Raw genomic sequence first — 17310 nt, 5'->3', positions numbered from 1 at the left:
CTCTGGTCGTAGACTTTCCCACCGACATCGAACGTTTTCATTCCGCCTGCCAAATTATAGTGTCGGCGGTCAGAGTATAAACCTGCCGGGGAAACTGGCTGGGTTCCGACGGGCTCAAGGAGCCCTTTGGCCAGTTGGAAGCCGCTCATAATCCCTTAAGGACCGCGTTTCCGCCGTCAGAATTATGATGTCAGTTTCCGTCAGCCTTTCCATGTCAACCTTTCCGACATGGAAAGGCTGTCAGTAAATGACTTTGGGGGCCTTTCTCCCTTGGACCTCCGGTTGAGGGCCTGGGGGGCACCTATGGTTCCCCCCTTCACATTCTTGCAAAGTGTGTCAGGCACCGTGAGGGATGTTAAAAAATTTCCATTTTGCAATGGGAGCCTGTGCTGCGGGCTATTTCTTACACCGCGCCAGCTCCGATTGTAAAATGGAAGTTTTCAACCATACCATCTGTGGTCACATACTAATTCAGTATACGGAACTGCTGAACTATGGTCGGGATTCCCTCACCGAAATGGTGTCTCGGCATCCTAATGAAGGCCTTAGTCGAAATGGAACATAATGTGAAATAAATTAAATGTGAGGATTGATACCCCAAACAGAATCTAAATGATTGAATTATTGCTCTCAATAAGCCCACAAGGCCTTTACAAGAAACAGTATTTGATGTGTTCCATGCAATTGCTGGAAGACATGACTTAAGAATGTATTGATATTTGGGAGTCATGTATACGATTAGTAATGCCGTATTTATCAGGCATGATTCATGTGTATCTTATAGCTGTTAAATGATCTTATATAATTAGTACTTAACTGCTGCTATAGTTCAGTGTTCTAGAATATAGACTTAATCATAATGATGTCATTTGAGATGTCATGAGTGATGTTATAAATGATCTCCTGGAACGTCATGAGTGATGTCATATGTGAAGTCATAAGCAGTGCATGGCAGGGACGCAAGTTATAGTTACAGTTGCTAGCTATAACTGGTGAATTTCTGTGTTTTTATTAGTTCAAAACGTTAATGTTGTCACTGAGATATTCACCTAACTATAACGTTACTTTAACTTTTGTTCTTTTCAGTGGATTTGTAAGTTTAAAATATGTATATATATATCTTTTTACTGCGCCTAACTATCATTTTGCTTTAACCTACGTTTTTTCAGGGAATTTCTATGTTTTTTTAGCCTAAATTAATATTTTATTACCATATGTAAAGCCAGACCCTGTGCCCAACTCACCCGGAGGCAGCCAAACTCTAGCACCCCGCAGGCAGCCAATCCGATGCTGTGCACGGTCTTTCGTCGTGCATGGCATGGGTTGAGACACAGGGACTGGCCTGCGGCCAGGTCCTGCATCCAACCACCCACAGGCACCAAGCTCAATGCTGAGCGGGGCCTTTCACTGTACACAGTAGTAGATTGGCCACAGGGCTTGGCGTACGCCAGGCCCTGTGGCCAAATCATGAGCAGCCTGCTAACCCCACGCTGTGCACAGCCTTTGACATGCACAGCGTAAGGTTGGCCTTCAGGTCCCAGGACCCCATCTCCTTGGCTCATCACATAAAAAAATATATATATTAAGAGGAGCATACATGCAGGCCCCCCTCCCCAACTCTTAATTTGCCCTGTGGACCCCATCCAATTAAACAGGGGAGGAGGGCATGGAACCAGCCCCCCTCTTGAGCCTTAATAGATCCTGGGGACCACATCCCTGTGGCCAAGTACAAAAAAGTGGGGTGACAAGGCCCACCCTGAACATTTTTAGGTCATGGGAACCCCATCCTCAGGGCCACATACAATAATAAAGGGGAGGTACGTCTCGCAGCCCCCCTCTCCCTCCCCTGGCCATTATAAAGGGGCCCGGAGAAGGGTACCCCATTCCCTAGGGCAAATAATACAAAAGGGGGAGGGTGCACATCCCCCCTCCCTGAGCCTCCATGGGCCCTGGGCCAAAATCTAAGGGGAGGGGGCCACGTGGCCCTCCTCCCCCAGCTTTTATATGCCCCGGGGGCTCCATCCCCGAGGTTGTTTTTGTTTGAAAGGCTGTATTTTGTTTAAAAGGTGTGCACAGCCCCCATTCCCCGATCTTTCTCGGATATGGGGACCCCATCCCACCTGGTGAGAGGTGGATCCCAAGCTGAAAACTCTGGCACCTACAAAGCACACGTTGGGGGCACGGGGGGGTGCCCAAGTTCCCCGCAGTGCCAGCCGGCATTGCTCCCTCCTATAGGAAGCAGCTATTTATGCTTGCTCACTGCGAACAAGAGCAATATTGCGTCTGTTTCCCTGCCTGCATCAGTATCGGCAGGGAAAAATAAGAAATGTCTGCTCCCCGTCGGCAGGAACATTTTAAATCTCCCTCTGGCTGCGTGTAGACTTCATGTATGCTACTGTTTGGCGAGAGATTTAAAAATGTTCTTGCCAGACGGGAGCAACCATAGTAAGTGAGCCTCCCCAGGAATGTGGTCCCCTTGCCTTTAAAAGGTCAGAGAAGGGGGGCCACATGGTCGCCCTCCCCTTTTATCTACATTTCAGACCCGGGTATGGGGACTCTAGGGCCTAAGTAAGCTCTGGGAAGGGGGCCGCCCTCCCTTCGTTTTATCACTTGGCCCCAGGGATGGTATCTCCAGGGGGGCCTTTTCGAGGCTCAGGAAGGGGGGCCTCGCAGCCACCTCCCTTTTTTTACAAATTCAGCCTCAGGGGAAAGGGTCCCCGGAACCACCATTGGCTTGGGGGGGGGGGGGGACCACACGCCTCCCTCTCCTTCATTAATGTAACTCCACACCAGGAGATGGGGTCCCTGGGGCCCAAAATGGGCTGGGGATGTTAGCGCTACACTCACTGAAGAGAACAAGGTTAACGTGATGTTATACCGACATTATCAGTGATGTAATATGGTCATAATGTAACATGTGAGGTTATAAGCAGCGCCAGGCACTGTACCAAACCCCAAATGAATTCCCCCCATGCATGACCTAAGGCTGTTCCATAGGCTAGGTCCTGCACCCAAACCCTGCGGGTGCACAACCCTCCACCATACACAGCCTTTGGCTATCCATGACATTTGAATGGGCATAGGTCTGTCCGGCCCCAGTGGACACCAATTCCACTTGTTTTTTTGTTTTTTCATTTGTTTTCTGATCCAGCGGGTCTTTCAGCGGAGTATGAGTGGTCTTGCTGACTTCTGCAAGAGTCCCGCAATATAGTTGCACCCCAAAAAAATGTTTATTCTTATTTGACTCAGACTCAGGTGTGGCACCCTCCCCCACAAGGTGCCAGAGTAAGCACCCAAGGGACTCGCAGGAGCGAGGCAGCTGACAAGAAAAAATAGCACCCTCAGCTAATCAAATCTCTCTATTATTAGAAGGTGCATGCCCACGGGACTCACACAGACCCAATTGTCCAGACATCTATAAATTTGAAATCTAAATATCTTAAAAACCACTGAAGGGATGTAGCCCCATCATAAAAAGCACTCTTTCTGTGTAAAGCTCTAACTTTTTGCCAGATTTTGTGTAATTCTTTTAAACCATTTTGGCTGTAGTACTTCTTAAAAATCACGATGGAAATTGCATACGGAAATAGTTACCTGGGACACATCTTTTTCCTCACCCCCACCCCCTTGTCAGATCAGCCCGGAACTACAATAATTAGATAAAACAGACTTGTAAATATTTCACACAGGAAATACATCAGTATACATCTCTCTTTCCATTTGGTTATAAGTTCAAGAGCTGGATCGACCTATATGCATTCTTTTAGCAGAATGGTCCTCTATCCACCACTGTGGTCAAAGCTGCACAGAATTTTAGTAGGACCTAAGCTCCAGATAATGCCACTATGTGGCTCCAAGAGCAGAGGTTTCTGTGGTCTTCATTCTCAACACATTCCTGGCCTATCTTAAAAGTAGCAGGATAATGAGAAGTCTCAGTTATATAAATTAAATATCTGTTTTCTAAGGCTTACTCTGCTCCAGGAGTGTTTGCGGATGTTGGAGAAGTTATTGGTTGCTCTCATCAGCTGATGGAAAGTGGGATCATCGATCTGGAAACAATGACCCAAAACCACAGAACTGATCACATTGACAACACAGTTCGCAATCAGCTCTTTAGGGTCCAAGGGTTTTCCTGAAAAAAATATGTAGGTAACAAATATAATCAATTACTTGTAGATAAGTTAGCAAGAATGTGGTATTCTACCAGAAAATTGATCGCAGGATAGCAACCTGCAAAAATATCGACTCCATGATATTGGTAACCGCGATATTATCAAGTAAGTCTACACATTCATGCATACAGCGTATATAGACATATAGCGTATTTACTAAACAACATGTTGCTTAACCTCAAACCATTTTGCATTTTGTGTGCCTAGTGTAGACCAAGTAAGTATGGGCGGAAAATCCGTTCCGCTCGCGGATTTTGCGGATTTTCGGGAAATTCGCAATCCGCGAGATTCGCGAATCTCCCGCAAAATCCGCAAATCCGCGAGCAGCGGATTTTGCTCGCACTGCTCGCACTGTTCGCGTGAGTTCGCGCCCCGCGAATAAGTGCAAAATTGCAGAAATACGCTCTTAGCAAAACTGAAAGTAACTACTTACCAGGTTCAAAAGTTCAGGCTCATCATTAGTAGCCATTTCCTGTAGTGCTTCCTGAGGGGCCCCTCCAGAGTTCAGTTGCCAGTTGAAACTATTATGTGACCCTGCTCTGAACCTCAGAATAGTTACACATATGCCACAAAGGTCCTGAATTACAGCTAAGGGAGACAAGCAGGAGCCAGGCTGGAAGTTAAAATCCATTAATCAGCCCCTAATTCATTATTGTCAGTTGGGGCAGGGCAGGTGTTGTAACTAATTTTGCAACAATGAAAGCACTTAGCAAGTGCAAAAGATCACTAATCAGGGCGCACTAAGGAAGCAGGTGCCAGCTAAAAAAATATTCTGTGACACATTAATCAGCCCCAAATTAATTCAGGTCACTTGAGGCAGGGAAGGTGTGCTTTGCTTTGCCGAAAATAATGTACACTGGACAACCAGAGGGTGTGGTGATGAAACAGAGGGTGGCATGGGTGGGCCAGAGGGTGGCATGAGTAGTCAGAGAGTGGCAGTGGTGACAGAGAGTGGCAGTGATGAAGGAGAGTCTCCCAAACAGGCTGGACACGTAGAAACAACAAGTTCGCAAAACTTGCGACCCGACAGGTAAGTTCGTAAATTGCGAAATTGTAAAAACCCTCGCGAACTGGCAGAAACACGGGCGAACACAAAAAAAAAAAAATTCGCGGGAATTCGCGGATTTTGCGGATTGCGAATCCGCAAATCCGCAAAATTCGCGAATGCGAGATCCGCAAAATTCGCCCATGCTTAAGACCAAGTTTCTTAGACCTTCTCATTCCTGAGGTACACAGCTTCCACTTTCATGCCTATCAAAAAATATTGGTCGCTACGATTAATGTAGAGAATTTTATAATGCAAGTAACGTTACAAAAGATAAGCAAAATAAAACATGTGAGTGTACAGAGTGAATAATAAAACAGGTAAATTTCTCACTGTGGCAAACATTGATTGTTTTAGTAAAGGGAGGACTATGAACAAATTTTATAAAAGATGGTGCAAAAAGGTTAATCATAAAAAAGTATGCGTTAGGTCCTCACGAATGGGACACACATTAGATAAACTCTAATAAAGTGCACAGGAAACAAAAAGCTCCAATTTGGCCACAATGCATGCTTTTCTAAGGAAACCGTGTTTTCCATTACACACTTGATCAAGAGTTCAAAGGAAGAGTGGCTCATGAAGTAAAAAAAAGTCCATGTTGTTTGACCCTGCTCAAATGGATGGTCATCCATACAGCTGAAGAGAGTAGCAAATTGGCCTGAGAGGGAAGAATATAGACCAGAGGCCCTATATTAAAACACAAGTAGTTGGAAGGGAACCTGAATCACTGGAAACTGTTCAACATAGAGGTAATGCAGCATGGGAAAGGGTTCCAGGTCAGCGGAAAAGGTAGCAAAGCGCCACTGAGAATCGGCCACAGGAATATTAACATTCATAATTATAAATAATAAGAATTCCACATTTGTAAAGTGCAGACTTATAACCCCTAAGGGTATCCAGGAGCTTGGTGGGCCGTTGGGTAGACACGTGATGCTGAGCTGCCGCTGAAGATCGAACCGTGAGCCACGCAATCCGGAGTCAGCCGCTCTGGACACTGCATAACATTTGAGCAGACCCAAAGCCTCTCTCTTAGTAGTTCTTCTTTCGCTTGTTTTCCTGTTGATCACTTATGGTCTGGAGACAGCTGCACTACCAGGCAGATCTAAAAAGGCAATATAATTCACCAGAAATCCAAAAATGATGTAACATAACGCATGAAATACACTGGAGATACCACACTGTGACTGCCCTCAGTACTAAATAGAGTCCTCCCTAAATGCCTTTGCAAAAAGAACATTTAAAGAATCATTAATTGTTAAGTCTATAGACACCGTTAGTTGTTATTAGACTTCATATCATCAATCCTTCAAAAAGTTCAATAAGAATAATAATCAATGAGTGGGCTTGTGGTCCTCTCCCATCGGCCACTGGCTTTCAGATGTCTTTCATAGTCTGCTATTGCATGGATAGGCTGTCCGTCAAGCCCATTGCATTCCTAATATCAGGGCGTCTAGGACTCTGCCTGGAACACCTTTCCTAAGTTACAATAATTCTTATTCAATTAGTTTCCAACGCTACTCTTTCGTCATCTACCACTAAACTAAGACTTATCTCTGTTCAACTAACAGTCCAAAGAACTGACATTGTGCAAAAGAGAATTAGTCTCAATTTTGTGTTGGCTACCAAGGGTTGTGTGTGTGTGTTATAGTAGATGCTGAATGCTGAACCTACAGTCTTAACACATGTCTCAGTGCTCCTGGGCAGATAGATCACATTAAAGAGAGTGTGGAAGAGCTAATTAAGATACATGGTGTGTTTGGCTTAGAAGGTAGTGTATTTGGTCTTGATTAAAGGTACCTTTGGGTAATGGGAAATGAAAATTGGTACAATGGTAATTGCTATTCTAGTTGTCTTATTGCTCATTTACATTGTTATACTGAAATGCATCTGGGCTATTCACCATCTCACCAGAAAGCTTTGCCCATTCCTTTCCACCGACAATTTCTGTAGAAGATGGAAGCAATGAAAGTACTTATGAAAGGTCCATTGTAATGTGAAATTAAATTGATGACTTTGAAAGTGAAATTAACAGATTGATGGAAATAAACTTTATTTAGATTTGCACATGGAGGTGTGAAAGGTAGGAGATTGTGAAGTCCAGCAATTCAATGTACTGAACTCCATGTTGCTTAGCCTGCAGCCATTTTTATGCCACACTTAAACCAAACAGCTTGGGCCTTCTGGCTTGCAGAGCCTTTGTTTCATGCCTGGCACATCAAGGGAAGAAGAATAAATCAAACTAGCTCAGTGTCTGGAAGCTCCTTTGTTATACCTTTTTCAAGGGTTTTTTGCACTCTTCTCCTTAGAAAACAATACAGCAGCTAACAGCACTATTCCTCTTCCGGGTGTTGTCACACGCCTCCCTGTTCGGTTCTCCATGTCATGAAAGTGTATAAATGTTGGAGAAAACTCTGGAGGATCTAGCATTACATGCTGAACAGCCTGGGGAAGCACAGCTCTGTCTTTTTTGTGGTGAGCCCTTTTACAAATGTCATCATAGTCATCAACATTTCTGTTCACAAATAACATTTTTTCGTCTTTGTTACATGTATGTTATTTTACAATTTTGGTCATTACTCATTATATATATCCTCTACATTATGTACCAACCTTAGGGATCTCCTCGTGGTGGATGCAGTGGGGAGTTTATCTGGTGAACAGCTTTCTGTTGTTTCACTGCCCTGCATAATGTTCTACCTGTTTTACAGGGGGAAGTTCTCAGTCTTGCTTGGGGGTAAGAAGGCCACTTTCTCATCCCAAGTTCTAGCAAGGTCAGTTTTTCCTGTGTCCACTTGTCATCTCTCTATGAAGGAGGGTCCCCTCTGATTCAGTTCATTTCATCAGTTCTGTATGCCCAATGTGGTGACTAGGTTCTCTGGGGTACTATGTTATAAGTATAACTGGATTGATCTGCAGATCTGTGAATCACTGTCGTTTTTGTTTGGCAATCCCCTGTGATGTAATATTGATTTCTATACTTATGACTTAGGCCAATGGGAAAATTACACTTTAACTCATCAAACCATTTAATTAGGGCAGTCATTTTATTAATTTGATTGATTCCAATTATTTTTTTGTTATGGTTTTGAATCACTTTAGAATAAACATGGTTAAACACCAATCACCTAAATCTGAACTCCAACAACACTGAACTACTCCGCCTTTCCCCAAAAAATGATCCTTTACCAATTCAAGAATATCTCAAAAACCTGGATGCACTTAACTGTTCTCTTTCACTTTCTAACTCCATAAAGTCCGTGGGTATCACCCTGTAAAAGAACATGTCAATGAAGGAGCACATCAAACTCAGCCAAATGAGGGATCTAGACACAAACACATCTCAAGAAAATTAAACTGTTTATTCCCCCCGTCAATCTTAAAATGGCAGTACAACCACTAGTCCTCTTAAAACTTGACTACGGCCACGTCATCATCACTGGAACGCCAAAAAGTCACCTTGCGCCCCTAAGAGCAACTCTCAATGCAGCGACTCGACTCCTAACAGAAATTAAGCGATTTGATCCCCTCTCACCTGTCCTCCAGAGACTTAAATGGCTTCCCATCCTCATGATAGCTTGTATCACAAGACCCTTCACACAAAGAACCCAAATACCTAGAAAACAAACTATCCAGAGCAGGAGGTTGCTGGACCTTGAGAAGCTCCAACTCACTTTTTCTAATACCTCTGAATCTAAAGAAGAAATCATCCCAAAGCGTTTTTTTCTCAGGAGACTTTGCCAAGATTTGGAACTCACTACCATGAGGATCTCCCCTGCAACCCCTCCTTCTCCTGCTTCAAATGGGACCTCAAATCTCTACTTCCTAACAGCTACTTCAACATGATCATGAGCTGATCCCCATCTCCAAAGATCCAACCCCCATCGACAGGATCCATGTTGCAGTCGCTCGACTCGCTCAGTCTCTAAAGTGTGGCTAATGGTACTACCTTCTACCTTATGCTGCATTGTTCTATTCTTTTTTTTTTACTGTTTTTATCTACGAATCGTAGCAAGTATTGTGATTGAATTTATTCATATACCCGGTAAAGCGCTCTGATACCTTTTGATCTAGCTAGAACTACATAAAACTCAAACATTAATAAATAAATAAACAAACTACTCCCCTCCCCCTTCCTCCTCTGGGGTACTTCCAATTCCTTGCAATCTGCCACTTTGCCAATACCAAAGGCAAGTGGAGGAAGCTAGATGTCTCTCTTTTTTGGTCGTTGATCTGGCAGAGGCCCAATATACACTCATCTGGGGTTCTTTGGGGACATTATGCACCTCTACTGCCTTCTCCCAGCATCCTGATAGGTCAAGGCATTCCCAGATCATGTGACAGAATGCTACGTTTAATTCCTTACATCTTGAACATTTAAGCTTAGCCCCAGGGTAAATCTTATTGATTTGCTTAGGCATCAAAAATGTCCGGTGCACATATTAACGGTGAATTAAGAGGAATTATTCATTTCTCGATATATTTGGGTCTGTTCCTCTATACCCTGCTCCATTCTTCTTCTTTGACCGGCCTACTAATATCTGTTGCTCGGATTCACAATAGCTTTAATCCTTGATGCCTAGGTGGTTTGTTGCCTCTAGGCTTATATAACTTGTGCATAGTCTACCCCAATAATAGAAAATGGCCACCTAGAATATCATTATCAAATTCTCTTAATGCTCCCCTTTCATAGAGGCAAACTATGGCCTTGATCCACTTTTCACTGAAGTAAACAAAGAAGTGATGATTGGGATGCTTAAATTAATCTAAGCCACTGGAATTACCAAGGCCGCATCCCAGTTCCATCGTTCTTTTGCCCATCATGCCACGTCAGATTAGCACCAGTTATATGAAAATCAGTCTTAATCCTTCTCCAGTAGGAACAGGCCAGCTAACACAGCCAACACAGTCCTCTCCAAATAAGAACACGAGAAACCCAAGACCAGTTTCTCCCTAGACTGCACACTAGCCACGAAAAGGGCCGCAAGGCCGTCAAAGGGAGGTGGGCGGGGAAGGGGCAAAGAGGGCCTTGGGACCAAGGCCCTCGCTTTTAAAAGACCTGAGCTCCTGTAGCAAGATGTATTTATAACAAGCCTGCCATTCCTATTAATGATTTACATTAATTGCAGAGAAATTATGTTACATTTTCATTGTAAGTGGGCAAGTCCTGTCCTACTTTCTAAAAGAACATTCATTAAAAGATAAGGTTTCTTTAATATTTTTAGAAAACCTTGTTCAAATGTATTTAGCACTCATGTCCCCACTCGGTGAACACAATGGAGAAAATAAAACAGGTGTATATACCGGACAAGGGAGACAGCCAATATAAGGCAGGTAGTAGTATTGATGCAAAGCAAACTGAATGAATCTAAATGCAACTAATTTGGACATAATTTAGACAAGAAATGTCCTGGTCTAATTGCCGGAACGTAGGTGTTTATACCCCAATTTGCTTTCTGGGTTATAATCAAGACAATTTGTATAATCAGATATTGTAAATTTGGTAAAATGGATGATATTCTAATGCTACTGATGAAGCGAGCTTCAGAAATTATTTTATTCTGACTCGTGGATTCATTTCCCTGTAACATGAGCTAATTTATTAATGAGCTGTTGCATGATTTGTTTTATTAATTCAACTTAGATTAAGATTGCATCACACACTTGAACACGCGGGAACTAATAACATGTGCTCTTGTTGCATTTGCAAGTCTGTTTGGTAACACATGATTAATATTGTTTTGTTTGTCATGTTTGTCCTTTTGTCTTTGTCACTATTAATATGCGGCTGATCATTTATGGTATGTGCTTTATTATATGTGCTTACATGTTTGTCCTATGTTGTGATTGTCTGTCTGTGTATCATTTAATCATCTTTTTACTTTTTCAGAAACTTAAAGCTGGACTATATGAAGAATGGTAGATATTTTATGTGCTGCTTTATTCGTTTGCTTCTGCTAGATGTCATTTATTAATGGGTTAATTATTAGCAATGGTCGGGTGGGTAACAGAAGGGTTTATTTTACTTGAATTAATCATTCTTTTGTGTTTGTTTAAATACTAGCCCGAGAGAGAGGCTTGAGGCCTAGTTCTGGTTCTGAAAATATTGGTTGGCCTGTACGTGAGCAGAATCGGAGCCATGTGCAGTCATATTGGAACACTTCCATGGAGGAGAGCTTTATTCTTGAAAGAACTGTGGCTCTGACAATAGAGATTTGTACACGAACTGCTCTGAAATGTTCTTTTTACAAGGCAGAGGAAGTGACAGGGATGATTTGCCGAGCTTTGGAGAAAATCAGAGAAGCAACTTTTAAAATTGTTGCAAACGCTCGGAAGTCAATGTCACTCCATGTCAATGAACAATAATGTGGTGACGTTCTTTCCCTGGAAGAGGTGGTTTTGGTGGTCTGACAGTCAGCAACCAATCAGGGTGCTGAAGTTTATTAAAAAAATTACATTTAGTTAGATTAGAGAGCAAAAATGGTATAAAAATTGGGCCTCTTGAGGGGAACGGGGCTGACTGTTTCCTGAGGGCGAAGTGCTGTCCGATTTCCCATGGATTGTAAGCATTTAACTGTTTATTGAATTTATTTTCCTTTTCAAGTCAGAAGGCTAACTTAGGGATTAGGATTAATGTTTTTTTTAATTCATCATTTTATGCAATGTTGAACTGTCGGATCATTGAGCCAATGATTAGAGATTTAAACTGAATTTATAAAATTAAAATGTTTGATATTAATAAAGAGCTAATAAAGTTTATGCAATTTGAGAATTATAAATAAACTTTTAAAATGACAAGCTGGTCTTGTTTATTGTAGAAAGTTTAAAAACAACATATTAGATTCATTCGCCTCATGATTCAGCTGCTCTGTTATTTCTATGGGCCTGGTATTGATTGGTAAGTCTGGTAGTAGATGGTGACATCAATTATGCAGAATTTTAGTAGGAGCGCTGGATCAGTTTTTGGTAGCATTCGTACGGTTTTATGTTGTTTTTGACATACATGTTACAGATATGTTGGTATAGTCATAGGATCAATGTTTAACAAATGTTAAGTTTCTGATTTTGTCAAATTGTTATATGTAGTCGTAAGGATTTTTTCCAGCAGTGTGAAAAATTCCTGGTTATTTGCCGGCAAAGGCAGTGTGACTAGAAGAGTTACACAGTGCATTTGTTCTGTTTCAAATTGTGGTATAGAATATATCACGTGTTGTGGACGTACAACACAAGTTTAGGGACCTTAGATTATTTGGTTAAATGTTATAGTGAGGATTGCCTATGAAATCGTAGCATTAAGCATAGGGACTTGTTGCCCGTTTTAAAACTTTTGTGAAAAGAGTAGTAGGATTTATCCAAGCTTGAGTGAAGGGTGAGATAGCGTCGTCTATTCTTATTAACGCTTGACGTTTTCTGTGGTTGGTTCGAGTCCTGCCAAGATTTTGTGTGTGAATGATCAGGGTTTTTGTGTGTGTGCGTGAATAAATGATTGTATAGAAATAGCGTCGGCCGTTTTATGCGAAGAGTGAGTTCTGAATGTCTGTAAAAACTATCACTTTGCTAGCGAAACAGACAAGTGGTTTGTTTATTTGTAGTTACTAATTAAATCATTGGAAAGTTTTGCTTAAAATGGCACTGTGAAAAGGTTTTGTGAAGGAGGGGTGAGTTTACGAAGTAACACACAGAAAAGCTGCAGCGGCAGCATACGTCATTTCGGTTCGCGCTGTGATTGGTTAACATACGTCACAGAAAGCGCACTGATTGGCTCACGTGACAGTGACGAGCTGGTACCAGATTGGTCAGTTCTGAATACTGTATTTCTATTGGAGGAGCAAGGTGGTGACGTGGCTTAACCTGATTGGTTTGTTGGTGTCTTTTGCGCACAGATTGGTTAGAATAGCGGAACACCAGGAAAACATTTTCGAAGCTTACAGAACAACGATTTTTGACTTAAAATCATGAGTTATTGGAATGATAATGAGAAAAAGAAGCCTTCATGGTTTCAGAAGGTGAAAAATTATTTTAAACCTGACAAGAAAATTGAAACGCGTGGTGGTAAATTACTTCATAAGTATAAAACACCCGCAGCCTATATGGAAGGCGAATATGGCTATCATACTGTAATTTGGTTTGATAATTGGATGCATTATACCAGGAATGATGGCGTATTAGCTTGGCCAGAAGATGGGTCATTTAATATGAAAGTTTTGAGAAACCTGAGAGGAAAAATGATGGATCTTGTGCCGAAGCCAAGACCTACACAATTTGAGGCATTGGTTGAATGGGAGGTTGAGATGATGGAACTTGAACGAGAAAGCAAATGTCTAGCACCTAGAAATTCAAAATATATTTTAAATAGGGAAACATATGAAGACAAAGGGAGACGCTGGAGAAAGGCAGATATGTATGATGGTCTGTATCCAGTGAGAATAATGATTACTGAAGATTTGGAACAAAAGACAGCTGGGAGGAGAATTGATAAAGAATTTGACGATGCAGTTTTAGAAGACATTTATGCTACTAAACGCAAACCGCCACCTTATCAAGCAGGTTCTCAACCTACTCCGAGAGTTTCTACAGAAAATTCTCCAAGTGCACCTCCTAGAGAAGCTGAAGAAGGTTTTCCCAGATTTTTAAAATTGCCTGAAAGAGTAGGGTCAGTAAATAATTGTAGCACACCTAGAGAAAATAGATTCCAGCAACAGGAAAAGAGAATACCTGCTGACATTCCAGAAATTTCTAGTTACAATAAAGCGAAGGAAGATTTAATTCAACAATTGACAAAAGGCATAGAAGCAGTGACAGTACCAGTAACTATTGGTCCTGTTGTACCGGTTTTTGATCAAGGAGATAATAGACATTCAGCTTTGACAGTTCCATTAAATGCAGAAATTCAAAAAGTTGCTGAAAAATTTTATTCGGAACTTACAGAGATTCATAGAGAAAAATCTATGATGCCAAATTTAACATTAAATGGAAGTTTGTCAGGATCGGAAACAAAATCAGTGGCAGATTCAGATTCAGGTCTGTCAGAGAAAAGTATAAATAGAATAGAATTATCTCAAAATGGATTGTCCCCTGAAGCTCCTGATTATAAAAAGCTTGATGTAGCTAAATTAAAGGCTGACCTGGAGAAATTAATCATTGGCACAATTGGTACTGACAGTTTGAAATTGTATCAGGATGATGAATTACTGTTCGAGTATTCAGTGGAAAACGAAAAACAGGTATGAACAACTGGAAGAAATGGCTGCTGAATTAGAAATTGATTTGAGTAAACAGAAACATTTGCAGAAACATTACAGAGTGGATTTCTCTGAAAGAGACATTGACAATCTGAATGCTGCTGGAAGAATGACACATATAAGAGAATTAATAAGTTTTCTCAGAAAAATAGGCGAATTAGGTAAATGGAGAATAAAATGGTCAAAGAAAGAACAGGATAAAAGACCAAGAAACAATGTAGTTTCTGAATTTCCAATGAGGGAAATAGCTGGAGGAGGGTATGTCCATGTTCCTTGGTCTAGACAGGATATTCTTCTGTTTACTAATGATTTTCCACGCTTGAGAGAGAAGCCAGTTGAGTGGTACTGACAGGTAGACAGATTTATTAAGGTGTCAAAAGTTCTGTGAATTGATCTAGATGGATTCTTTGACATTGTTGTTCCATCAGATCTTCCGGTTACAGGTGCCCCAGCAAAAGATGTCATGGACATTTATAATAAAGTAATTTACTGGTTGAAAGGGAAAATTCCCCCGAAAGAAGTGGATTGGGTTAAAATTGACAGAACAAACCAGGAACCAAAAGAATCAGTTCATTCATTTTATGAAAGGTTACTGTTAGTCTTTAAACAGTACAGTGGCTATGAAAAATTAAGTGAAAAAGACATGAGCCACTTTATATACAGATTTGTATATGGCCTGAGACCTGGAATTGGTGACATGATTAGAAATGGAATTGTTTGTTGGCAAGCACTTTCAGTTGATGACATCCTGAGTAAAGCAAAATATTGCAGTGATGAGATAGATGTGAAGCAGAAAAATCCCAAGGAGAAAGTGATGTGGGCACAAGTGAAGGTAGCAGAGCAGCAACAACAACAGTTAGCTTCTATGCAGCAGCAGAATAAGGGAAAATTCAAGAACAACTTCAATAATAATAATAAGCCAAAATTTAATGTAAATGTTGAAGAGCTCAAGCAGAAGCTCCCATGTTTTAATTGCGGTGAGATTGGACACTGGAAACGCGAGTGTACAAATCCGCCCAAAAATTTTAAAAATAATTCATTGAATCCACAGGTGCAGTGTGAGTTAAATCTGCAGCAACAGCAACAGCTACAGCAGCAGTTAAATGAGTTAAGTCAGCAGCGACAGCTACAGCGACAGGTAGCGAATCAGCAGAGCCAGATACAGCAAAGCCAGTTTCAGCAGAACCAGGTACAGCAGAGTCGAATTCAGCAGAGTCAGGTACCTCAAGCACCATTCCCTAATAGTGCTAACACACAGAGATTTTCTCCCGAAACAGGTTTCTGTGGAGGTAATTTGGTAAATAATGTGTCAAAAATTAATATGTCAAATGCTTCTCAATTTTGGTTAAAAAACAAAGAAGAAAGTGATTCTTCAGAAGATTACTCATGACGGTGCCTGAGAGAGGAAGAAGTGTGTGTGCTTGGACCCACTCTTGAGGTAGATCAGTCTGGTCCATTTGTGAATGGTAAAGTAAATGATGTTGATGTTACCTTCCTTGTGGATACAGGTGCTACCCGTTCTACTGTTAGATCAGCAGAAATAGAAAATCTTCCTCTCTCTGGGGAGTCCATCCAAGTTGTAGGCGTAGCTAATCAGCAAATTAAAACAAATTTAACAGAACCAGTAAAAGTGGAAATAGGCAACTACAAGGATAAGCACAGATTTCTTGTTTGTGACAGCAGTCCTGTGAATCTGTTGGGTCGTGATATATTGTGCAAAATGAATTGCAAGATATATTGCTCACCAGATGGCATTGAAATGCAAACTGCAGAAGAAGATGGGCTTTATGAATTACCTATGCTAATGGTTGATGAGGAGAAAACATTATTGTTTCCTGTGTTTGATAAAAATGACTTCCCAGAAGAGCTCAAGAAGCCAGTTAATACAGCAATTTGGGACCTAACAGGAAATGATATGGGTCTCATGAAAAATATTGATCCAGTAAAAATCACTGTTAAGCAAGGAATAGATTTTCCAAATGTTCCTCAATATAAAATGAAAGCTGAAACAATTGAGGGTGTCATTCCTGTGATTGAAAAATTCATAAGTCAAGGTGTGCTAAAAGAAATTGAGAGCAGCCCATGTAATTCACCGATTATGGGTATTAAAAAGCCAAACGGAACATACAGAATTGTTCAGGACCTGAGAAAAATTAACCAGATTGTTGTTCCATGTTGTCCAATTGTTCCAAACCCTGCAGTAATTCTTTACCAGATTCCACATGATGCAGAATGGTACACGGTCATTGACCTGTGCAATGCCTTTACAGTTCCATTACATCCAGAAAGCCAGCAAATGTTCGCTTTTAGGTTCCAAAATAGGATCCTAGCATGGTGTCGTATCCCTCAAGGGTATACTGAGAGTCCATCTATCTTTAATCAGTTGTTAAAGAAATCTCTGGAAGATCTGATATTGCCTGGTAATTCCACACTGGTACAGTACATTGACGATTTGCTTGTGGCAGCTAAAACACGAGAAAATTGTGTTACTGAGACCATTACCCTGTTAAATCGTTTAGCAGATGAGGGACACAAAGTGTCACCTGCAAAATTGCAGTTTTGTAAACAAGAAGTAAAGTATCTTGGTCACAGAATTGCAAAGGGAACAAGAAAAGTGACAATTGAAAGGATTAAAATGATTCGAGCAATTCAACCACCGACAACACAAAGACAAGTGAGAATGTTTCTGGGAATGGTTGGTTACTGTTGACAATGGATTAGTGGGTTTTCAGTAATTGCAAAACCACTTCAAAGATTAACAAAAGCAGATGTAAAAGATCCAATTAGCCTGTCAAATATTGAACTGGAAGCTTTTGAGCAGTTAAAAAAGAGCTTATGTGAAGCTCCTGCCCTG

General features: G+C 41.2%; 1 protein-coding gene across 3 annotated transcripts in view; it reads right to left on the bottom strand.

Moving 5' to 3' along the window:
- LOC147684113 (cytochrome P450 2J6-like) overlaps positions 1 to 17310 on the bottom strand; it is a 107356-nt gene that overhangs the window by 55578 nt on the left and 34468 nt on the right. For all 3 annotated transcript variants that reach the window (XM_086944483.1, XM_086944485.1, XM_086944484.1), the window contains exon 4: positions 3972 to 4132. In XM_086944483.1, the coding sequence (XP_086800609.1) occupies positions 3972 to 4132 (161 nt within the window). The remainder of the gene's footprint in view (positions 1 to 3971; positions 4133 to 17310) is intronic.

Source organism: Lissotriton vulgaris, chromosome 11 (assembly GCF_964263255.1).
Source record: "Lissotriton vulgaris chromosome 11, aLisVul1.2, whole genome shotgun sequence".
Classification (NCBI taxonomy): Eukaryota; Metazoa; Chordata; class Amphibia; order Caudata; family Salamandridae; genus Lissotriton; species Lissotriton vulgaris.
This window is presented reverse-complemented; position numbering and strand designations above follow the sequence as displayed.